This window comes from Neoarius graeffei, chromosome 20, assembly GCF_027579695.1.
Source record: "Neoarius graeffei isolate fNeoGra1 chromosome 20, fNeoGra1.pri, whole genome shotgun sequence".
NCBI classification, from domain to species: Eukaryota; Metazoa; Chordata; class Actinopteri; order Siluriformes; family Ariidae; genus Neoarius; species Neoarius graeffei.
The window spans coordinates 60,261,351-60,287,147 of record NC_083588.1 but is presented as its reverse complement, the minus strand read 5'-3'; the positions used below and the strand labels follow the sequence as shown (position 1 = coordinate 60,287,147).

General features: G+C 42.6%; 2 protein-coding genes across 2 annotated transcripts in view; one reads left to right on the top strand and one right to left on the bottom strand.

Annotated features, from left to right (window-relative positions):
- dcaf7 (ddb1 and cul4 associated factor 7) overlaps positions 1-23,848 on the bottom strand; it is a 28,754-nt gene extending 4,906 nt beyond the window's left edge. Inside the window, exons 1-3 of the mRNA XM_060902097.1 lie at positions 23,337-23,848; positions 15,314-15,472; positions 13,953-14,064 (exon numbers count right to left, since the gene is read on the bottom strand). Coding sequence (XP_060758080.1) covers positions 13,953-14,064; positions 15,314-15,472; positions 23,337-23,474 — 409 coding nt within the window. The 5' untranslated portion in view covers positions 23,475-23,848. The remainder of the gene's footprint in view (positions 1-13,952; positions 14,065-15,313; positions 15,473-23,336) is intronic.
- LOC132868858 (zinc finger BED domain-containing protein 4-like) lies at positions 17,080-19,560 on the top strand. Its single transcript, XM_060902096.1, has 2 exons — positions 17,080-18,457; positions 18,659-19,560. Exons 1-2 carry the CDS (start codon positions 17,139-17,141, stop codon positions 19,170-19,172), a joined length of 1,833 nt encoding a protein of 610 aa, XP_060758079.1. The 5' UTR covers positions 17,080-17,138; the 3' UTR covers positions 19,173-19,560.
- Positions 23,849-25,797: the final 1,949 nt, after the last annotated feature.

Below are 25,797 nucleotides of genomic sequence, written 5' to 3'. Positions count from 1 at the left end.
AGTGTTTGAAATAATGAGATGAGATTTTGTACAAAATATTTATCGAATTTGCAAAAAATAAAAAATGCTCTGTTTCTCAAAATCTCGTGAATGTGGATAGAATAAAACAGTTATTCCACTCAATCTTGTCTCATATGGCTGATAGCCAATTCAGTGCTACGCGCCTCATCGGCTATCCGGGCCTTCTAGGCGTTCAGAGAAGGCCCAAACACATCAGCGTTTCAAATGTTATATTTAATTTCTTTCATAATTTTATGATAATTATCCTCTTCTAATTTGGCCTCATTTTCTATCAAATTTGCTTCAGAAATGAAAGGGTTACTGTCCTGAATACATTAAAATTAAGTTATCCAATGAGATTGTTTTGTTTGTTGTCTCTAGGCTGAGAAGAGTTTAGAGCTGCTCACTCATTGGTTAGGACTTCATTGCCGGGACAGAAAGCCATGGCAGCGTACGTTTATGTAGGAAGTGACGAGTGAATTTACCAAATCAGATTTTAAATTTATAGTGGGAGGGACATAAAATGTATCGTCCTAGGCCTTCTCGAAGGCCAACGTGAGCTTAACCGTGAGTCGGCGCTGTCAGCGCAGCAGTGAAGTCACCTTCACAGGCGTACTAACACCTTCTGCGCGCTTCGGCAGCACATTGATACGGAGCTCAGATATCAATGCGCTGCCGAAGCGCACAGAAGGTGTTAGTACGCCTGTCATTATAGTGCGGACTTTCCATAGCATAGAAAATCGCTACGTTTCAATTTGTGTAACTGAACTTGTTTCATATCACTGGTCATATAAACCTATGTAAACAGGGAAAACGCAGAAGAGTTTGGTCGCATCTAACTACAGCCCCAAAAAATACCATTGGCCATGCTGAGCCTAGCTACATTGCTAACAGGAGTGACAGCGCGTCTGACTGACTGGGAGGTCGCGCAAAGCTCGGAGTGGTACGGAGCAGCTCATCTCAATTCAGATAAGAGGATATTTCATTATGGAAGTACAGTGGACTGTTCCTTTAAGTATTCATTTCCCTGTGTAATTTACTTAGCTACTTTTAAAATCAACATTGACAGCTACACACAACGGATCGACCTGGCAGCCTGACGCTAATCCCTTACAAAATCCTTTACCCTGTTGCTTTTTTTGTGTCTGGCTAAGTTTTGGCTGAGCTCAAGTCCCAGCTCTAATAGTAACTGTTCAGTACTGCTGTTATAAAAGCACTTTTATTGGCAATTTGCACTTACAGTACAACGTGTATACTTGATCATCATCCATCAAGCTGAAAATAATGTGGAGAAAGGGCAGGGGTCATAACTAAAAAGATGAAAAGGGTGAAAGTTTCAAGACCAAGTCAAGACCATGACCAATGGAGTTGGTGTTGCAACCTAGAGATACAGTGGTGGGCAAAAGTTTACGTACCCCAACAGAATGTTTCGTTTCTTGCCTATTTCTAAGAGAAATTGAATGATAATACACAAAAACCTTTATTTCACTTGTGGTTAATGGTTGGCTGAAGCCATTTATTGTCAAGATGATGTCAAGAAAATGTTAACTCTTTTTAAACCATTAGGACAAAAAAAAAAAAAAAAAAAACTACACAAATGACCCTGATCAAAAGTTTACATACCCCAATTCTTAATACTGTGTATTTCCCCCTTTAACATTGTGGCAGCGGGGGCGTGGTCTAGCATCGGTCTGTGACAGGAGGGCGGAGTCGGGGAAGTTAAGTGGCAGAATCACTACACCTGTTGTTAATTAATGTGTTTGTGTGGCTTCCCAGTGACCGCGCCCTATTTAAGGAGAGACAGTGAGAGCAGAGGGAGCTCTCTCGACAACCAGACGGCTGATGTGTGCGCGTGTGTCTGAGTATGTGTTTGCAACTGCAAAGTGCAAATAAAAGAGTTTTGTGAGATCAGTTCTGTCCTGCCGTCCTTCTGTGCTCCACCCACCTACATGGACTGCTACAAACATCAATAACAGCTTGAAGTCTTTTGTGATAGTTGTCAATGAGTCTCTATCTTTTCAGATGGTAAAGCTGCCCATTCTTCTTGGCAAAAAGCCTCCAGTTCCTGTAAAGTCTGGGGCTGTCTTGCATGGACTGCACGTTTGAGGTCTCCCCAGAGTGGCTCAATAATGTTGAGGTCAGGAGACTGAGATGGCCACTCTGAGACCTTCACTTTATGCTGTTGTAGCCACTGACAAGTTGATTTGGCCTTGTGTTTTGGATCATTGCCGTGCTGGAATGTCCAAGTTCGTCCTATGCGCAGCTTCCGGGCTGAGGCGTGTAGATTTTCCTCCAGTATTTTTTGATAAGTGACTGCATTCATCCTGCCATCAACTCCTTACCAAATTTCCAGTGCCTTTGTAGTTCACACTTCCCCAAAACATCAGAGATCCACCACCATGTTTCACTGTGGGAATGGTGTACGTTTCATCATAGGCCTTGTTGATTCCTCGCCAGATGTAGCGTTTAGTGTTGTGCGCGAAAAGTTCAATTTTGGTCTCATCACTCCACACAACTTTTTGCCAGAAGGTTTGGGGTGCGTCTCTGTGCAGTCTGGCATATCGTAGACAGGCTTCTTTGTGGCATTTGCGTAGAAGGGGCTTTCTTCTGGCAACTCTCCAATGCAGCCCATTTCTTCTCAAGAGTCTCCTAATTGTACTCTTTGAAACATCCACATCAACTTGTTTCAGAGAATCTCGAAGTTCACCGGATGTTATTTGGGGCTTCTTCTTTACATCACGCACAACTCTTCTAGCAGTGGTGGGTGAAATTTTTCTTGGTCTACCTGAACGGGCTTTGGTGTCTACAGAGCCCCTGACTTTCCACTTCTTGATTATTGTTTGAACAGTGCTGACTGACGTTTTTAATTGCTTTGATATTTTCTTATATCCCGTCCCTGATTTATAAAGTTCAACTACCTTTTCACGCAGGTCCTTTGACAATTCCTTTGATTTTCCCATGGCTCAATCTCAAAGATGACGCGCAGCACTGGATGAGGGATAAAAGGTTCTCTCAAAAGTCCAGCAATTTACTGACTTTTATTTTCACCCACTAATTAGAAGAAAACGGATCACAGGTGAAGGTAGTTGCCTTTAATTGCCATTCAGTCCTGTTTATGTCAAATTGTGTACAGGTTTTCAGGCCAATTCACAGGGGTATGTAAACTTTTGATCAGGGTCATTTAGGTAGTTTTTGTTGTTTTCATGGTTTTCAAAGAATAAACGCAGTAATGAATGCAATAAATAGCTTCAGCCAACCATTAACCACAAGTGAAATAAAGGTTTTTGTGTATTATCATTCAATTTCTCTTAGAAATAGGCAAGAAACGAAACATTCTGTTGGGGTATGTAAACTTTTGCCCAACACTGTATTTTAAAAACATTATACATTTCAAGGAACTGGAATAGATAAGGTAGTGAAAGGAAAATACATTTTCATTTTATTGCAGTTCCATTATTCAAATATTTTGTATTATTCTCCCTCATGTTATTGCCAAGAGATGTCATCAGCGTGTGCTGTCCAGAAAAGAGTAGAGCCGAGCTGAGTCGACAGGGTTGTGCGAGCGTCACGATTTCTTTGTGAAAGAGAAATACAGAACCAAAGAGAATAAAGTTGCCGAAAGGAAGATGGAGTTATGTCTGATTGAGAGTGCAACATCAGAGACAAAACTGAGATTGGTGAGGGCAAGAACAAAACAAGACCAACACCACACATGGCCGAGTCAATGCCAAGTCCGAGAGCCGACGTGTTGATTAGATGTGTTAATTTTTGCTGGTTGTACTATCTTCCTAACCTGACAAGAAACTTCTATTGAATTAACTAAAATAAACCCATCTACTTTGGTATGATCATTTTACAAATAGGTACACAGGACACTTAGGACCTCATCTCATCATCTGTAGCTGCTTTATCCTGTTCTACAGGGTCGCAGGCAAGCTGGAGTCTATCCCAGCTGACTACGGGCGAAAGGCGGGGTACACCCTGGACAAGTCGCCAGGTCATCACAGGGCTGACACATAGGCTACGTTTACATTACGTCGAATCAGCGGATCATCAGATTAATGTTCTTAAAACGATTCGCGTTTACACTAAAACCGTTAGCCGTGCACATAGCAACGCCAATACGCGGATACGCTCGGCTCCGCAGGCATCCTGCGCTCCAAATCACTCCGCCCTGAACAGCGAGTGCCCTCTGGAGGGTGCGCACTCCGGCCCTGCGCAGCTCACAAAGCGCGCGAGTGAAGTGCACAAGCCACGATTCGGGACTGAGCCGCTGTGTGTGTGATCCCAGCGCATATCACTTACTACTTGCAAGTGGAAGGATGGCAAGCCTAAAGACAATCATAACTACACAATGGGCAGTATTTGCATCAGTATTTGCATCAGTATTTTCATACTTTTATACTCTTTAATGAAAGGTGATACAAGGCGGAAGTCCGCGCCGTTTTTCAGCAGTCGCGTCACATGACCAACGCCAGCGAATCAGGAAGGTGGATGTCACAGTGACGTTGTCCAATGAGACGCCAGCTAGAGCTCAGCACAGCGTATTCGCGTATTCTGAATGTTTACACAGCACCGGACCAGATACGATCTAGATTGAATACGTGGACCCTGGCGGATTCCCGTTTCCCGGCGTTTCCAGGGGGTTTAATGTAAACGGACAGTGCATCCGCGAAGAAAACGAGACAGATACGGTCTAATGTAAACGTAGCCATAGACACAGACAACCATTCACAGCCACTCACATTCACACCTACGGTCAATTTAGAGTCACCAGTTAACCTAACCTGCATGTCTTTGGACTGTGGGGGAAACCGGAGCACCCGGAGGAAACCCACGCGGACACGGGGAGAACATGCAAACTCCGCACAGAAAGGCCCTCGCCGGCCACGGGGCTCGAACCCGGACCTTCTTGCTGTGAGGCAACAGCGCTAACCCAGGGTCTCTGCACATTTCTGACCAGCAAAAATAATACTTTTTAAGACCATTTTAAGACCACCGAGTATAAAAAATAAGACCACTACTGCGGAACAAATACGTACAGTAAAAAAAAAAAAAAAAAAAGCACACTAGAGGTCCTCATAACCAAGTCAAACAGTTGCAAAAGTTGCTTACCAATTACAGTATTAATTTCCCATTTACATGAAACACTGAAAACAAAACGTTTATCCTTATCTTAATTTGTTAGGTTTATCCTTATCTTAATTTGTTAGGTGGCCCATATACTGTGATCTGAGATACCGGGACTGCACTCGAGAACCAGTCTCATCCGTCACCCAATACCTCACGTGAATGTCGAGCTGCTTGCGCTTGGTGGTTCGATTCATAGACTCATCAAACATGACAACGAAGCTGCCTTGATTGACAGTAGCCAGAAGTTCACGTTTGATAAATGGAGCCAGACCAAATCGCGCTAGATACGATGTCTTGTCTTTCCCACAAGTAAACGATTTGGCATACTCGGAATCGGGGAACATTGCCTGGAAGACTGCGCCCACACCTTCATTTGAAGTGTATGAGTGGTGTCGGGTAATCGTCTGCAGAACCCACAGTATTTCTGCCTTCAGCGTAGCGGTTGGGGCGAAAGCACTTGTGCTGGGACCCGGAGACGCTAAAGCTGGCGTTGCACTTTTTGTGACCGTAGAGGCGAACATTGGCATGGGGACTGTTGTTGCCCGACTAGCAGCATAGCGCATATGCTTTTCCCCTTTCGAGTGAGCGTCAAGGGCTTTACAGCCCATTGTTGTTAACTTGATGTCTTTCCGACATACCTTACATCTTGCTTCATATTCTGAAGTTGCTGTTGTTAGCCAACTTTTGTATTTTGGCTCCTCAAGCCACTTGTTACTAAACTTACACTTCCCCATCTCCGTTCATGTTCAAGTTCAACCACTTCTTCCTCGTCTGCTCTACTCTCAATGGTTCTACTACATGGATAAAAGAACACACTGCCCCCTGTGGCGTGGTTCCTGCGCTATTAGAACTAGTGCTAGACACACAACGGCTCTTGTGCTACTTGTTCAGCATCTTGATAACAAACGACGCTGGTTGAATAAATAACGTTAGCGCGGAAAAAAAAAATCCAGATACATGTTTTTTTTTTTTTTTCATTTACCGTAGGCTACCTGGATGAAATTTAATACCTCCCATGTGAAATTTAATACCGTAGCTCAAAAAATAGCGAAATATAATGCTTTTTAAGACCTTAAAAAACACATATTAAAAATAAGACTTTTTAAGACTTTTTAAGGATCCGTGGAGACCCTGTAACCACTACACCACCGTGCCGCCCACTTAGGACCTCCTACACCATTCTTCTAGCCACCACTGCAGTGTAATCCTGTTTCATATCAATGCACTGGGAGGTTACGGAGCATGAGTGAGGGAAATGAAATGACACAGAGCTTGCCATTTATACAAAAGATTCTCTCTTTTTTTTTTTAAATAAATGCAACAGCACATTTCTTTTGATTTAAGCGCACAGCAGGTAAACACAATGGATAATAAACTCGAATTTGTTTTGTCTCATAGAACTTTGAGACCAAATACAGCTGAGCAGGACACATACTAGTGCATCTCAAAAAATTAGAATACCATGAAAAAGTTCCTTTTTTCATAATTTAATTCACAAAGGTAAACTTTCATATATTCTATATTCATTACATGTAAAGTGAAATATTTAAAGCCTTTTTTTTTTGTTTTAATTTTGATGATTATGGCTTATAGCTCATGAAAATCAGAAATCCGGTATCTCAAATTATTAGAATATTCCCTAAGATCAATCAAAAAAAGGATTTACAATACAGAAATGTCCAACTTCTGAAAAGTATATTCATTTATACACTCAGTACTTGGTTGGGGCTCCTTTACCATGAATTACTGTATCAATGCGGTGTGGCATGAAGGTGATCAGTCTGTGGCACTGCTGAGGTGTTATTGAAGCCCAGGTTGCTTTGATAGTGGCCTTCAGCGCATCTGTATTTTTGGGTCGGGTGTTTCTCATCTTCCTCTTGACAATACCCCATAGATTCTCTATGGGGTTCAGGTCAGGCAAGTTGGCTGGCCAATCAAACACAGTAATATCATGGTCAGCAAACCATTTGGTAGTAGTTTTGGCACTGTGGGTAGGTGCCAAGTCCTGCTGGAAAAGGAAATCGGCATCTCCAAAAAGCTCATCAGCAGATGGAAGCATGAAGTGCTCTAAAATCTCCTGGTAGATGGCCGTGTTGACTTTGGACTTGATAAAATACAGTGGACCAACACCAGCAGATGACATGGCACCCCAAATCATCACAGACTGTGGAAACTTCACACTGGGCTTCAAACACCTTGGATTCTGTGCCTCTCCACTCTTCCTCCAGACTCTAGAACTGTGATTTCCAAATTAAATGCAAAATTTACTTTCATCTGAAAAGAGGACTTTGGACCACTGAGCAACAGTCCATTTCTTTCTCTCCTTAGCCCAGATAAGACACTTCTGACATTGCCTCTGGCTCAGGAGTAGCTTGATATTAGGAATGCAAAAGTTGTATCCCCTTTCTTGAAGATGTCTGTTTGTGATGGGTCTTGATACACTGACACCAGCCTCAGTCCACTCCTTGTGAAGCTCTCCCAAGTTCTTGAATCAACTTTTCTTGACAATCCTCTCAAGACTGCGGCCATCCCTGTTGCTTGTGCACCTTTTCCAGCCACCCTTTTCAGCAATGACCTTTTGTGGCTTACCCTCCTTGTGGAGGGCATCAGTGATCATCTTCTGGACAACAGTCAAGTCAGCAGTCTTCCCCATGATTGTGGTCGTGTGTACTGAGCTAGACCGAGAGATACACTGTGCTCATACTGTTTTACTCAAACTCGAAATGAAATATTCTAATATTCTGAGATGGGTTTTTTTATGTTTTTGTACTGTATGCCATACTGATTAAAATTAAAAAAGAAAAATGCTTGAAACATTTTAGTTTATGTGTAATGAGTCTATAATATATAACATTTTCACTTTCTTAAATAACTGATGGAAAATATTGAACTTTTTCACAATATTCTAATTTTTTGAGATGCACTAGTACTTGTGCTATACTATTTTTAAACATAAGAAGTATTTTGAAATGTATAGGCACTAAACATTGATCAGCCATAACATTAAAGGAGAACTGAAGGCAAATTTTTTATTATCAAAATTCTATTTATTAAATATCGGAATGCATTTTTGATCGCTATTTTGTCGCTGCTATAGCGAGTTATGAGTGTTTGAAATATGCTCTGTAATATATCAGTCCATATGTCAAAGCGATGGCCATAAACGAGATCCGTTGAGACCTGTGCGAGACATCGTAGGACGGAAGTAAAACATACAGCGGAAATCAAAGCGACCGACATCTGCCAATGTTGTCAAAAGACGCGCACGCCCTCTTTCGAATGGTAATGAAATCAAGCCGGAAGTTTTCCTTGTCCGAAATCGCTCCTTACTCACTATATACGGCACTGTATAGTGGGAACGCTATTTTGTAGTGCTGTCCGAAACCTTAGTGAGGATTATGTGGGAAATGCGCTCAGTATAACATGGATTTATCATGCTTTCGTCTAAACCGGGGAACAGGGGCGCTGCACCCTCTTACTCTCAGCGTACGCCCCCTTACCGAAATGCCGACTGAACCCCAACTCACACTTAGGCCACTGCACAACATGCAATCTTTCTCAAAACGATCTTTTCTCCGTGAAAACATCCCAGCAACACCACGTGACAATGTGTCTGATCATCAAATACGTTATAACTACTCCAAAAATATTCCAATCACAGTAGATACACTGTCAGACGGTGCAAAAACGATCCGAATGGGCGTTTTCCAGACCGAGGCGCCATGTTGTTTAGTTGTCGCAGCTGCTCTCGCGAGATTTGACATACCGTAAAATACCAAATAATAGCCGAGTTCCAATTAACCGCCGAGTTCCCTTTAACGGCCGGGTGTACGCGTGTGCTGTGCCAAAGGCCGGTTCCGAATACTCGCCGGGGTCTTAAAAAAAAAAAAAAAAAAAAAAAAAAAAAAAAAAAAGCGTCCGAACGTTCTATCTAGAATCTTGAGGCCCAGCACTTTTCTGGTTTTCTGGTGTTTAAACGATTTTGCATTGCATAGTTTTCTACCGAAACAATATGAATGAATGAATGAATGCAAAATGAAATTATTTCTATAATACTGTTTACAACATTTTGTTACGCAGGGGTGATAGCGTTCCGGCGCGCCGTGGCTGGGGAAAAAAAATAAAAAAAATCTAGTTCGCCCATTGTCCTGTGTTATTCTGAGATGCGCAGATAGACAGTAAAGGGAATTCGGAATTCCCTTTACTGTCTATCTGCGCATCTCAGAATGACACGTAACTTACACGTAACTTACGTGATAATAAACATGCCATTTGAATGTTATAATCTTGGTCTACCGTAATATTTCTTGAGGAATGCAACTCTGTAACTTTTGACAGATGTCTTAGCCAATTACGTTTGACATGGGTGTGTGGGATATCACTTACGTCATCGAATGAGGAATACCCCTTTGGGTATACCCAACGAAAGCCAGCGTGTGTGGTGACATTGAGGACTGCGTGTTTCCAAGGTTGGACTGCTGCTTCTGTTAAACGACCTAAATTGCCGAATGCATGCGTCAAAGCACACACTGAGTTTTATTAAAGACCTTATACCATTTCACTTGCCCTTACCCATTCGGATCTGGAAGACGCTTTACAAAAAAGGTGAGAGCGTTCTAACATGCATTTCAGTCTGCTCGCGGCCAATCTAATCCAAGGGGCCTTTTCAACAAGTAATCTGTCGTGCAAGTTGGGCAGAAGCACGCGTCAGGCAGGCAACATGTAGGCCTACAAGTCAGTAACCTATTCAACTAACTTTCATCCGAACTTTAAGTTTTCTACGGGGTCGAGCCACCGTACCAACTCACTCGGGGAATAGGCTCATATCGGCCAAATAGGGAGACGTCTTGGAGAGAAACGTGAGAATGCAAGATGACAGTATGTAGCCACTGCAGGTCACTTATTTTTCAGCATAAGAAAAAACCCTTTGGTTTGACACTTCGCACCCTAATTATGTTGCTTCAACGTCGCGCCCTCCATGCAATTTCAGATTGACAGACATCGCGAAGCGCAAAGGGTGGAGGCTGCATGGGTGAGGGTGATAGCAAGTGACCATAACTTTGCAGAGTAATTAAATCACAGTGCTGCGCACAGACAATGGTGTGGTTTCTTGATTATTTTGTAAAGCATGTACTTAACTAGTCATTAACAGGAAAAGGTGTGTGATTTATCCTTTATCCACCCCGACTGTGCCATGCGAAGATGCATTCTGCGCGTCTTCAAAATTCCCCGAAGTCGGCACCGTGCTATCTGTAATCTAACTCTAAACAAACTGTAAGTTATACTGGTTAAAAGTAGGCCTATCTGAGAATGATTTTTTCCCCGTTTTGAGGTAGATTTTGGGGAAGGTGTTTGTGAAGAAGGAATTAATCGCCTGTTCCAAATAGCCGCCTAGTCTCTAATACGCGCCGGGTCTCTTACGTGATTGAGACAAATAATAGCCCGGGCTATTATTTGGTATTTTACGGTAGGTTACATACAAGGTCAGCTGACTTGTAGAGTGAGATTTCTCGAGACTGAATGACGTTTCACCCACTGGCGCGGGAGCTTTTGACAGTAGTTGTTTGCGAGTTGTTTTTGTTGACACTTGGGCATTTAAAGATGTCGTCCCGTGGCACGAAACGGAAGAAAGCCAAAGACTGTCTGGGGCAGAAGATGATTACTCCTTTTTTCTGTCACAAAGCGGATAAAGATGTTTCCGATGGCGAAATCACGACAATCGAGGGATCGGTCCGTTCTGCTCTGCTGGTTCCGGGGCCTCGTTGAAGGACGCACCAACCGAGCGCTGTGACAGCAGCGTCGTGGAATCCGTGACGAATGAAGACCAGATGTCTTGCTCTGATGAAGGCACCAAGTGTTCAGTGGAAAAGCAAAATGAGAAAAAGGCTGAGTTCCAGGAAAAGTTCAAGTATGTTTCTTTTTTTTTAGCGCGCTTACATTTTTTGCATGGTTTCAAACTTTATGTGATTTGGGTTGGATTCCAACTTTACAATGTTTACTTTAGTTTCCTTTTAAAGAAAATAACTTTGCTCTGGAATTATTATTATTTTTTCATTTTGAACAACTAACTCTACCTTATTCTAGTATAAGAAAACAACATTTCTCTGGTGAATGTTTAATACTTTAAGTTTGATTCATTTGAATTATAAATTTCAATCATGTGGAATTAGTATTATGTGTAATTTGAATTTTGAGGTATTAGAATTTGAATTAAGTGTTGCGACATTTTATTTTCTCTCTCAATGTTGACAAATAAACAAACAATTTGTTACAATTTCCCTCTCAGATAGCCTCAGAAATGTCCCATTGTAGCCTCAATTTTTCAAAGGCTTCGCACCCCCCGCCCGCTTGGTCACTTCGCTCCCTCGCCATGGTGAGCTCCCTCATACTAAATATTTCTATTTATTATTAGAGATGAAAGTGGAGCAAAGAAAAAAATCCTGAACTTTTGAAAGTCAAACTAAGATTGGGGTGGGGCAACGTCCCCCGAAATATTTTAATAACACCACGCAAAACCCTGCATTCTAGTGCATTTTAGTACTTATTTTCACTAAAACAAGTTATAACCTTTAAGCCTTTGTCTTTCATGTACATTAATGATTAACATGTCAAAAATATCAAATTTAATTCCCCTAGTTAATGAGTAATTTTCAGGAGTGCGTTTAGAAAACGTGGTGATTTTCCTGCCTACACAGTTCATTACTGTGAAAAAAATCAGACAGTTGAAGGTAAACTCAGCAAAATCCCAAAACAGTGCTGTTAAAAAGTAAAGGTCTGTTAGGTGGGGTTTACATTAGACCGTATCAGCGGATCATCAGATTAACGTTTTTAAAACGATTAGCGTGCACACAGCAACGCCAATACACGATTCGCGTGCACACAGCAACGCCAATACACGGATACGCTCGGCTCCGCAGGCATCCTGCGCTCCAAATCACTCCGCCCTGAACAGCGAGTGCCCTCTGGAGGGTGCGCACTCCGGCCCTGCGCAGCTCACAGAGCGCACGAGCAGTGATTCGGGACTGAGCCGCTGTGTGTGTGATCCCAGCGCATATCACTTACCACTTGCAAGTGGAAGGATGGCAAGCCTAAAGACAATCATAACTACACAATGGGCAGTATTTGCATCAGTATTTGCAGTATTTTCATACTTTTATACTCTTTAATGAAAGGTGATACAAGGCGGAAGTCCGCGCCGTTTTTCAGCAGTCGTGTCACATGACCAACGCCAGCGAATCAGGAAGGTGGATATCACAGTGACGTTGTCCAGTGAGACGCCAGCTAGAGCTCAGCACAGCGTATCCGCGTATTCTCAATGTTTACACAGCACCGGACCAGACACGATCTGGATTGAATACGTGGACGCTGGCGGATTCCCGTTTCCCGGCGTTTTAACGTAAATGGACAGTGCATCCGCGAAGAAAACGAGACAGATACGGTCTAATGTAAACTTGGCCTAAGAGTTTCTAAAGTTTTCAGGTTTCAATGTTGGGGACATTGAGCCTCGTTTATCAATCTTTTAGTAGAGTTGTGCGTTTGCAGAAGCTAAAGTGAACTAAACATTTCCAATTCAGATTTATGCGAGTGTGGCGGCACGGTGGTGTAGTGGTTAGCGCTGTCGCCTCACAGCAAGAAGGTCCGGGTTCGAGCCCCGTGGCTGGCGAGGGCCTTTCTGTGTGGAGTTTACATGTTCTCCCCGTGTCCGCGTGGGTTTCCTCCGGGTGCTCCGGTTTCCCCCACAGTCCAAAGACATGCAGGTTAGGTTAACTGGTGACTCTAAATTGAGCGTAGGTGTGAATGTGAGTGTGAATGGTTGTCTGTGTCTATGTGTCAGCCCTGTGATGACCTGGCGACTTGTCCAGGGTGTACCCCGCCTTTCGCCCATAGTCAGCTGGGATAGGCTCCAGCTTGCCTGCGACCCTGTAGAACAGGATAAAGCGGCTACAGATAACGGGATGAGATGATCATCTACAATAGCGCTAGGCAGGATGGTGGTGTAGTAGTTAACACTGTCACCTCACAGCAAGAAGGTTCTGGGTTCAAATCTTACAACCGACGGGAGCCTTTCCATGTGGAGTTTGCATGTTCTCCTCGTGCCTGTGTGGGTTTCCTCCAGTGTGAATGTGTACCAGCCAGCAGATGAGGGTTTGAACCCTGTGAGAACTCACGGAAAGCGAGTTGAGAGATTTGCTGAACGGCTTCCTGTATCGCTGAACCTCAACTATAAGGACGGAAATAACTATGAGTAAACCCCCCCCCCCCAACATCTGCTTCTTATCACTTTTAAAATATTTACCCTAACAGATGTTGACACGAAACTTGTAATGCGTTACATTTGTTGTCAGCTTTATGAAAAACGAGAAAACATTTCCCTAAAACATTACAGGTCTAAGAGCAGACCATTTCCCTGTGTGCGAGACATGATCAGATTTCTCACATCACTTTAACGACCTTTTATCAATTCTTTACAGTGCTGTTATAACATCATACTAAAAATACAGTTATGGACAATTTGAGAAAAATAAATGAATGAAACACAAACAGAATAAGATGATTATTTGTATGCACCTGGTTTTCTCAGTACTTTGCAAAAAATAAAAATGCAGATGAGGTTCCGTGGCCTCAGGACTGAGCTTCGGCGCAAAATTAACGAGAACACGGCTCTGAACATTCAAATTAAGGCGAACTGAAATGCCGGTATTGTGGACGCTTATGATGGAAATATGTGGGGTTTTTGTTTGAAGGTATCTTAAAGTATGGTGGAAGTGATGGTCAGCACGTCCCTGGTGGACATCTGAACGTGTCGAAGAGAGTCTCACCCAGAAGGTTGGGATCCACCTCGTTCCAGTCGAAAGACGTCAGAGGAGCGCAGAAATCAGAGTTCTTATTGTTGTTGAGGAGGCACTCGAGACGCGTCTCTGTGTCATTCACCTGAGAGGGAGACACACACGGAGTGAGAACGAGTGTGAGAGAGAAAGAGACACAGAGAGAGAGAGACACACACACACACACACAGTGAGAATGAGTAAGGGAGACAGAGATGGACAGAGACAGACATACGGCGTGAGAATGAGTGTGAGACAGAAAGACAGACAGACAGAGCGAGAGAGAATCACAGACACACGGAGTGAGAACAAGTGTGAGAGAGAGACATACAGTGAGAGAACGAGTGCGAGAGAGAAAGAGACAGTCAGAGAGAGAGAGAGATGGACAGACAGAGCAAGAGAGAATCACAGACACACAGAGTGAGAACGAGTGTGACAGACAGACGGAGTGCGAACAACTGAGAGAGCGAGAGACAGACCCAGAGAGAGACAGAGAGACATACAGAGTGAGAACAAGTGTGAGAGAGAAAGATAGAGAGAGGCAGAGACACAAATGGAGTGAGAATGAGGGAGTATGAGAGAGAGGTATGGACAGACAGACAGAGGGACAGACACACGGAGTAAGAACGAGTGTGAGACAGAAAGACAGAGACAGACAGAGAATCACAGACACACAGAGTGAGAATGTGTGTGTGTGACACAGAGAGAGAGAGAGAGACAGCCAGACAGACACACCCTGTGTCCAAAATCGCTCCCTACTCACTATAGAGGGCACTATATACCGAGGACACCATTTTGTAGCGCTGTCTGAAACCTTAGTGAGGATTATTTACACCCTATATAGTGCACTCAAAGTATCCCACAATGCATCACGAAAAGTAGTGTACAACGATGGTCACTAACCAAAGCAATATATCCCATCATGCATTGCGGTCGCGCTGAAAGAAATCAAATTAAAAGTCTCAAATTTGATTTAATAAAAGGCAGCGGCAAAGAAGAAAGTATTCAGCCTTGATTTAAAAGAACTGAAAGATGCAGCAGACACAAAGTACTCTGTATTGATTAATGTGTGAAATACGCTCAGTGTAATACGGATTTATCGCAAAAACACACGCATGTATTTATTATTTTGAAACCCGCCAGCCGACTGATCTGGCACGGTTTAATTGCGCGACAGTAATGACGTAAATAACGGCGCGGTGGACTAGTGTCCGAAAGTGTTTTTTCATTTTAACAATGAGCTCACTATATAGTAAGTCTCTATGGAGGGAGTAGTGAACGAGTGAGTGATTTCAGACACAGGGTCTCAGAGAGAGAGAGAGAGAGAGAGAGAGAGAGAGGTGAAGGTAACAGACCCTCCAGATGCGAAGGTAATCTCCGCTGGTGGCCAGCAGGTCTGGGTAAACGCCCTTGGTGTCTGGGATCCACATGATCTTGGTGGTAGGGTACGGATGATCAAACGTGTTCCTACACACAAACTCGCTGCTCTCCTCGTCCAGACCAACAAGCTGCACCTACACACACACACACACACACACACACACGTTTCTGCTCCTGTCACAATCTATTAAATCCATGACTCTGAAATAAAGCCACAAAGGAGTTTAAAACAGAGACTGAAGACTCTTCAGTAGGGCTGCACGATATCAGAAAAATATGCGATATTCGATAACATGACTGAATATCTCGATATCGATATGTATCACGATAATTAAATATATAATGTTTTTCTTACCTCTACTCGCCGTTCTGCCCTGTATCTAGCATTTTAAAAAAACACCCAATGCATCGCTTCCATTCCAACATTATTTTTTATTGGAAAAACATGGCTACACCTGCAATGGTGTCCATCAATCATCTTTAAATCTCTTAATTTTTGTGAGCGCAGCAGAAAATGTCTTAAGTTGAAGTAAACAAAAAACTGAAAACTACATTACATTAACATAAAGCATTCAAAATGGCAATTTCAGCGGCTCCCGGGAGATGAAGGTGAGCGACACAGATTCACCATAAACTCAAACACAATCTGTTAATAACACATGCGGGTGAGAGAGCAGTGGTGTGTGTGTGAGAGAGAGAGAGAGAGAGAGAGAGAGAGAGAGAGAGCGGTAGCGTGTGTGAGTGAGCAAGCGGTAGTGTGTGTGTGAGAGAGAGAGGTAGCGTGAGTGAGTGAGCGAGCGGTAGTGTGTGTGTGTGTGTGTGTGAGAGAGAGAGAGGTAGCGTGAGTGAGTGAGCGAGCGGTAGTGTGTGTGTGAGAGAGAGAGTGAGAGGTAGTGCGTGCGTGCGTGCGAGAGAGTGAGAGAGAGCGCGGTTTTATGTTTTTATGCTTCTGTACAGCGTTTGTCCCAGTGAGCCGCCCCACCACTGTTTTACAGGTACATGTCTTGCAAAGTACCTGAGTTTGCAGTACGTCACCCCTCCTGAATCCAAAGTACTTCCAAATAGCAGACGTGCATTTTTTTTTTTGGAAACCAGTTCCTCCTCACACAAGTTTGTCTCACCACACTTGCTCCCGCCTTCCGCCATCACCACAAGGCTTTTACTTGTTTTACAATAGGGGGCGGAGTTATCCCGCGGCGCTTGTTGACATTCAAATGTGATTGGACGGCACAGAAAAATGTGCCTTTTATCGAAATTTAAGTAATTTTTGCAGTATGTGTATCGCAAACTATGATATCGCGATATCGATACTTTTTCGATATATTGTGCAGCCCTACTCTTCAGTGTTAAGAAAATGAAGGACCGATCCCACGTCTCGGACCTCTGGAATTCCACCAAGGACAGAATCTTTTCTGGATGCCTGTGTGGATCCTTCGTGCTCGTACACGGCAGGACCTTTTCACTGATGCACACCTGCAGGTGAATTTTGCTTTTGCAGGGTGGCTGAGAAAACTTGTGAATATTCATGAGGAAAGTGCCACCTGATTAGCTGGGGAATGGCTTTTGGTTCAGTGCGGTGTTTTAAAAACCACAGCGTTTATCAACCCTGAACATTACGTTATTGCTAGAGATGCACCGGTCAATCGGCCGCCGATCAAAAAGGCCGGTTTTCTATCCAATCGGCCCAATCGGTGACCGGCCGGTCACTGTCGTCATTTCCGGTTTTTGGCCGATCACGCTGACACGCATGCGCAGCAGCTCAACGCGGACGGCTCAAAACTGAACCAAAGCAAAACAAAGATGTCGTTGATCTGGACATATTTTACCGTGTGCCAGGACGAACCGAAACAGGCTATGTGTAATGCTTGTAAGTCTAAAGTAAGCCGTGGAGGATCAACGCCTAAGACTTATGGAACAACCAACTTAAGACGCCACTTGGAAAAGAAACACCCATGCTTGTTTAGCAAGTATAAAGAAGACACGGCTGCTAGTGCTAAGACTAAGAGGGATGTACCTGAGTCACAGCAACAACACCCCACCGTCGCCCCTATGTTCGACACGAGTGTTGAGAAGTCTAATGCCACCACTCGAAAAATAATGGAGTACATGGCACTGGACGACCAGCCGTTCAGCGTAGTGCAGGATAAAGGCTTCGTCAACCTGATTAAACACCTGAGTCCACGGTACAAATTACCAAGTAGGCGATACTTTTCTGATACAGCGCTGCCAGAGTTGTTTGAGAAGGTTTCAAGCCATATACGCAAGCTACTCAACGCCACCAAATCTCCGATCAGTTTCACGACGGACATTTGGACTTCTAACGTGAGCTTAATGTCAATGTTGAGTCTGACCGCTCAATGGCTGGATGATGAATTTGAGCTACATCAAGTCCTGCTATACTGTGAAGAATGCCCTGGTTCCCACACTGCGGACAATTTACGAGCCAAATTTGAAAAAATGATGGCAGAGTGGAACATCGACAAGAAGAGGGTTCATGTCGTGTTGCGTGACAACGCTCGGAATATGACCAAGGCACTGGATGACTGCAACTTCGCCAGTCTCCCGTGCATGGCACATACACTCCAGCTAGCGGTGAATGAGGGACTGCAATCTCAACGCGCAATCACCGACGCCGTGGCAACAGGCAGGAGAATAGTCACGCACTTCAAACACTCACCGCTAGCCTACTCGAAACTCCACGTTATCCAGGAGGAGTTGGGTCAACCCAAGAAACGCTTGCAACAAGACGTTCCGACACGTTGGAACAGCACGTTTTACATGTTGCAGTCGCTGTTGGAACAAAAACGCGCCTTGAGCTTATACGCAACAGAACACGAGCTGCCGACAATATTCACCACACACCAGTGGGAGTTAATTGAGAATGTGTTGAGCATCCTTCAACCTTTTGAGGAACTCACAAAGACAATTAGCTCCTCGTCAGCCACCGCCTCGTCCGTCATCCCTGAAATCACTGCACTGAAGCGCCTTTTGGGGAGAGCAGCAGACACCGACCGTGGTGTGGGCACTGCCAAGGCCACGCTGTTGGAAGCGGTCCAGAGACGGTTTGCAGACATCGAGAAGAATCCACTGTACCTTGTGGCCACTGCTATGGATCCTAGGCAAGTAACAACTTACTACTAAGGATGTTTATTAGCCCAGTAGAAAATAATAGAAAGCCTTTATTTGTCAAAACATATTTTTTGTTGCCATTTTAATGCCTGCTTATGTACAGTAGCCTATGTACAGAGTGCACAATATTTATGTTTATGTCTGGCTGATGTGTCTGTGTAATATAAAAATCCTTTTGTCTGTTGATACAGATACAAAACTTGCTACTTCTCAGCAGAAACAAAAAATGAAGTGAAAAGGGTACTTCTGAACATGCTGGACAGAGTGGACACCAGTGCCATCAGACCCACACCTGATCAGCCTCCTGAGGAACCTGCCATCGCACCTCCAACCAAAAGGGCAAGCCTACTGCTTTCTGTGCATGATGAGATACTGATGGAGAATGCTAGCAATGAGGAGGAACACCTGCTAGGCCGCCCTGCATCTGTTCAGTTACAGCGTTACCTCTCAGAGCTGCCCATCAAGAGATCTGAGGATGAAACTGTAAATGATGTACTAAAATACTGGCGTGAAAACAAAACACACTACCCTGCACTTGCCCCGCTTGCCCAAGCATACCTCTCTGCTCCATGCACAAGCATTGATAGTGAGCGCTTGTTTAGCTTGGCTAGTAATGTCCTTGATGAGAAAAGAAACAGGCTTTCTGGGGAGAAGGCAGAAATGCTGCTGTTTGTGAAGAAGAACCTGCCATTGATGGTTGAGTGATTGCACTGGGGGTGGGACAGAGCACTTTGTTCACAACTTAAAGCTACCTGTTAATTTCAATGTTATTTTTTTATTTAGAGATGTCAAGAGAGGTCAAATGCAAATGTTAAAAATGTTATGAGAACCAGTTTCAATTGACAAGAGCATGTGGTGCACTTTATTTTTTTTATCCTAGGCCTATATTAAATCCTGCACTTATTATGTGAAAAGAAATAAAAGGCCTAAAATGTGATTTACTTAGAGAACCAGTTTTCAAGTGTGCATGGTGCACTTTATCTTTTGTTTGTCTTAATATTTTAGTTTTTTTCCTATATTGACCTGTAAACTGGACTGAATGTTATGGTCAGTGTTCTAAATAAATCTGCTCAGGGGGCACTGTTGAAACTCACTATATCTTATTTTTGATGTTTTATTCTCAAGCCAAGTAAACATGGTGTCTATTGTATGATTATAATGATTTCTTAGATAGAAAATCGGTATCGGTAAAACCGGTTTTGGCAGGTCAGACCCCCTCAAAAACCGGAAATCGGTATCGGCCAAGAATTTTGCAATCGGTGCATCTCTAGTTATTGCCATATACCTGTTCTCCGTGATGGGGTTCCAAGAATTCACCGACCAATCAGGTGGCACTTTCTTCATGAATATTCATAAGCCGTCTCTGGCCACCCTTCAAAAACGATTCGCAACCTGCACACTCACTAAACTGCACCATTACGTGTTCTTCTGTCCTACCAAGGAAACATCCTTGACTTGAACAACGTACAGTACCCTACAAAACCTCTTTTCTTTAAAGAAACAAAGAAAGAAATCCACCAAGCTTTTTATAATTACAGCACAGATGTCTGATTTTTTTTCTTTTTTAGACATCTCCTTGGTGATAAAACTCCCACATTCCCATAAAACGATCGAAACCTGCGAGTTTCTAGCAGGCTGAAAAGCACAGACGTGTATCTGGACGCATCAGATGTGAAAATTATTCTGGAAAAAAAAAAAAAGCAGCAGGTCTATAATTTTCTCTGATGATTGCTGAGGGAAAAGATAAATAAATAAATAATAAAATCACTGACATGGTCAATCCAGGTGGAACTAAAATCACAGCACAGCATCTGTAAATTCATAAATGACCCCATGTACATTAAAGTGCATATTCTGGACCAATTTCGTTTATGAAAGAATGTCCCTTTACACACTCATCCAGAAGGGTAATTTTGCACAAGGCCGTCTGTCTACAGCAGAAAAAAATAAAATAAAACACGTCTGGAAAAATCCCAAGGGAGTCTGGAGCCAGATTCGTGACGTCACCTGTGGAAGCGCCAGCAGGCTGCGAGAGCTTTGCACGGTTTCAGTGCACAGCCTGTGTAGACCAAGCGCTCCCATTTCTCTCTCATTGTCCGGTCTTTTGGGAAACGATGAGTACTAATCCCATCAAGATTGGTGTTGCTACACCCTCCTACGATACATCTGTTAACCATTTTAATAATTACGCGATAACGTTGAAGAAATTTGCAGAAAACCACCAGGTTGTTTTCTCATAAACAAACCAGCGCTGGATTCAGAAGGAGGCGTCCCGCACGCGACGTCACGAAAATCAATGTTTGCCGGGAAATCCAAATGCCAAGTTTTTTCAGAGGCGGACCAATTCACCTTGAATGGCTTGATTTCAACTGAATTTTTCTGGTATTGTGCAAGGTAAAAAAATTGCACAAAATGTGACAGATATTTGACCAAAGTTTAATATAAAATACGAGAATTACATTGATCTTGCTCCTGAATTTACCCGTGATATGCACTTTAAATCTTAAATTTTTTTTCCTGTCATGAAATACTGTGTGTTTGTGGGACAGGACACTAAATCAAAAGCTGCTTTTGATCAGATGTGTAATGATGCATCCCATAATGTGGCGATGAAATAAGCCCCACCCACCAGTACGAGATGACATCACAGCGGGACACTTTTAAAGCACGACTCTGATTTCTATCATTTCCAATTCTGAGGTGTCAGGAAACTCAACAGATGGATAGTTTTCCAAATCATTCATTACTACCGTGTAAGGTTCTCTCCCATCGCACCGAGGAACTTTCTGAAGGTATCTTGATCGCACCCTGGCCTCTAAACTGCGAAAATAGCCGGAGACGGTTTCACGAGCTCTTTACATAACAGCGGCCAAATCGGTTTATCTGACCGCCGCCACTTTGTTCACCGGAACTAAACTCGCAAGCAAAAAAGTCACATGACTCAGTACAACCTATAGATAGTTTTCACATGACGTCACAGAGTCGGGGATTCCCTAGTGGTGGCCATCTTGTGGGTCCAGCTTACCGTACGGGTCACTGAGCACACATTGTAATGCACGAGTACAGTCTTCAAAAGAACCCAAGCAGGCTATTTAAAGCTAGCAATGGTGCACACCTGTTGTATTCACAGCTGTCGTAATAGGTCAGATGATGACGTCAAGCGGAGCTTTTATGGAATTCCCACTGTACGGGAGCACGAAGGCGAGCAAACAAACTCAGCATACAAAGGAGAAATCTATGCCTTGCGAGAATCAACCGCAAGGATTATCAGCCTTCCAAACACAGCAAAGTCTGCTCCGATCATTTTATAAGTGGTAAGTTGTTTAAATAAACAATCAATTGTGTTTAAGTTTGTTTTTGGAAACCAAAACATCATGTAAACAATCCCTGGAGGATGCCTAACTGGAACCGCTGCGTGTACGTTTACACTGTAATGTACACTTAATATCGCTCGTTTGTCACGTTTCTATTTGACACTTGTCACTTCACTCACGCAAGGGTCATTTTTGAAAAACATTTTAGGTCTATTCTGTATGATTTGATTTGTGTTTAATCAACCAGGGATGCAAACAGCGCGCCTTTTGGCGGATGCCGCCTTTTTCACGGCTGAATCGCGCAGATCCGATTTTTTTTTTTTTAGGGGGGGCGTTGGAGTGTCTGATTATAATTTCAAAGTAAATTCTGTATTAAAATTACTAAATAAGCAAATCCGTTACAGTCCATGCAACATAGGAAGTATGAGGATGAGAAAAAAACAGTTTAAATTGGAAAGCTGCGCACATTTGCGCAGTCCTACTCGGGCTGCGCAAATGTGCGCAGCTTTCCGATTTAAACTGTTTTTTTCTCATCCTCATACTTCCTGTTTCATGGACTGTAACGGATTTGCTTATTTAGTAATTTTAATACAGAATTTACTTTGAAATTATAATCAGACACTCCAACGCCCCCCCCTAAAAAAAAAAAAATCGGATCTGCGCGATTCAGGTGGCATCCGCCCAAAAGGTGCGCTGTGAATATATAAAGTTGTATATATCAGACAGCCTTTAAAGTTTGATGAAGTCAGTTTCAGGCTTTGGCAGTTTCAGGCTTTGGCAGCCCTGCATAGTCACTTGAAAATGCATCTTTGTCCACTTCGTAGGGGTCAATTCCCCCAATCAAGGCCAGTTTGGCTGCATACTGTTGTCGTGAGATGTCGTCTAATGTATTTATATACTTCTGTTTGCTTGATTTTGCTGACATTGATCTTTATTTTAGAAAACTGACTATATAACTTCATAAATTCGTCTGAGATAACGTAGCCGGTAGTGGCGATGGTCCATTTTGTTTGCCCCACAAGATGGCGGCTGGGGGGCGTTCCCCGGAATGCCGTGACGTCAGTGAAAACTATCTATACTCGTACTGTAGTGTCAGCCAAAACCACGCCCAAAGAGGGCGGGACATATACATAAACATGCTAGAGAGCATTTCATTGGATGAAAACAAGATTAGTACAGGATGAGTCAGGAAAACATTGTTAGCTTTGATAAAAAGTGATAATACATCAAAACTTTTTTTTTTTTACACAATGATATGTATTCTGGGACTTGTATAAAAGCTTTTGTGATTTGTGAGGCACTAAGATTATTAAAAAGAAATGGAATTTACTGTATTTATTCTTTAAATGCTGTAAAATAAGGACCTGGTTAAAAAATTTTTAAAAATAATAAAAAAAGGACTAAGTAACAGCAGCCAATATAACAACAACAAACACAGCTAGCTAACACTGAGCTAATTTACCTCACGCCTTTGTTTCTGTTTACAGCTGCTCCAGGTAGCTCTCTGTGTATGCTGGGTGTTGATAAAGAGGTTTAATGGAGATTAAATGTTTACCTTGTTGTTATATTCCTCCACGAAGCTGCCCAGAGCGAGCCGAAAGCGTTTATCAGGCCGGACGCTCCAGTTCATGGCGTAAACCGTCCACGGAGCCTCGTATTTATAAATCTCTTTCCTCTTACCGTGCAGAGACATCTTTACCTCAGATTACACAAGAACGGGGACAGAAGGTCTGCTTTTGAACCTCAATCCTCCTGCAGCGCGCGGTGAGGAAGCTTCTGGACACCAAAATGTCCCGCGTTGGTGTTTTTTTTTTTTTTCCAGACAAAGGCGGCTGTGAGGAATAAACACCGCGAGCAGCGGATTAGCACCGCGGCTAAACTACACGAGCACCGGCCGCTCTTTCACACACACACAGCACTAATTAACACACATAACTGTAAAACACGGCTTGTAGCAGATCAGCAGGACCTTACAGTCTCCGCATAAATCCTCACTCTCGGGTCAGAAGAAGCCGAACCGAATCGGACCACAGGATTATCATCCAAAATGTCCCGTGATTTCAAACTAAAAGTCGCGACCTGAACGGAAACAGAGTGCTGACATTTCAAAACAGAGAGAGAGAATTAAAAAAAAAAATATTATATATATATATATATATATATATATATATATATATATATATATATATATATATATATATATATATATATATATAAAAATAACATTTAAACTTTTTCACATTTTTCCTGACCGACAGAAATAAATCAAACAAAAAAAAAAATCACACTTTAACCAATGGCATAAATATCAATCGTATTTGAACTTTTATAAATAAAGTGATAAATAAAAGTGCAGAAATAGAATGCTCTTACAGGAGGGAGATCAACAATCTGGGAGTTTTTATGGCAGTAAATTGGACACAACGATGTTCGTGTTTAAACTGTATTTTAATCCAAAAATACAGACAAGCTTTTCCCCTTCTTTATCTCCGACTGTTTGATAGATAGATAGATAGATAGATAGATAGATAGATAGATAGATAGATAGATAGATAGATAGATAGAAGGACAGACAAATAGATAGATAGATAGATAGATAGATAGATAGATGGACAGACAGACAGACAGACAGACAGATAGATAGATAGATAGATAGATAGATAGATAGATAGATAGATAGATAGATAGGCAAGTAGACAGGCAGATAGATAGGTAGATAGAGAAATAGATAGACAGATAGAAAGAAAGACAGACAAATAGACATAGATGGATAGATAAATAGATGGGATGGTAGACAGACAGATAGATGGATAGACACAAATAGATAGATAGGCAAGTAGACAGGCAGATAGCAAGGCAGGCAGGCAGGCAGATAGATAGATAGATAGATAGATAGATAGATAGATAGGCAAGTAGGCAGATCACCAGATAGGTAGACAGACATACATAGATGAGATGGTAGACAGACAGATGGATGGATAGGTAGATAGATGGGATGGTAGACAGATGGATAGACAGACAAATAAACAGACAGATGGATGATAGACAGACAAATAAACAGACAGATGGATGATAGACAGACAAATAAACAGGAAGGTGGACAGACAAATAAACAGACAGATGGATGATAGACACAAATAAACAGGAAGGTAGACAGACAAATAAACAGACAGATGGATGATAGACAGACAAATAAACAGGAAGGTAGACAGACAAATAGACAGATGGATGATGGACAGACAAATAAACAGGAAGGTAGACAGACAAATAAACAGATGGATGATAGACAGACAAATAAACAGGAAGGTAGACAGACAAACAGACAGATGGATGATAGACAGACAAATAGACAGATAGATAGGTAGAGAGAAAGCTAGATAGACAGACAAATAAACAGGACAGTAAACAGACAGACAGACAGCTTGGCCTAATGGTTAGAGAAGCAGCTTTGGGACCCAAAGGTTGCTGGTTTGATTCTCTGGACCAGCAGGAATGGCTGGAGTGCTCTTGATCCAGGCACCTAACCCCCTGCTGCGGGTGTGTCAGGGTCTTATTGTATGTTGCTCTGGCTAAGAGCATCTGCTAAATACCTGTGTGTAACGTAATGATAAACAGATTGATAAATCACTTTATTAATCCCAGGGGAAATTCACACATTAAAGCACCAGCAAAAAGTTGAGGGAGCAAGTCAGAAATATTCAAGCACACTAAAAATAAACACATTCATTACAAATGATAAAATAGAGAAATATAAAATATAAAATGAATGTAAACACCAGTCCTCTGAGTGAGTGTAAAAGTGACAGTGCTGGAACAGTGCAATCCCACTGAGAAATTCAGAAGGTGGTTGATGTTATGGCTCATGAAATGAGCTGAAATCATGTTTTCTTTAAAATGTAATGAGATGCAAATCCAATAATAACTTAAGGAATAAAATACAGGGCATGCTGTTATAGGAAAATAATAAACAGTTAGGTGGTGTTTTGCAGCCTGACACTAAGTGTTGGATTATTTCA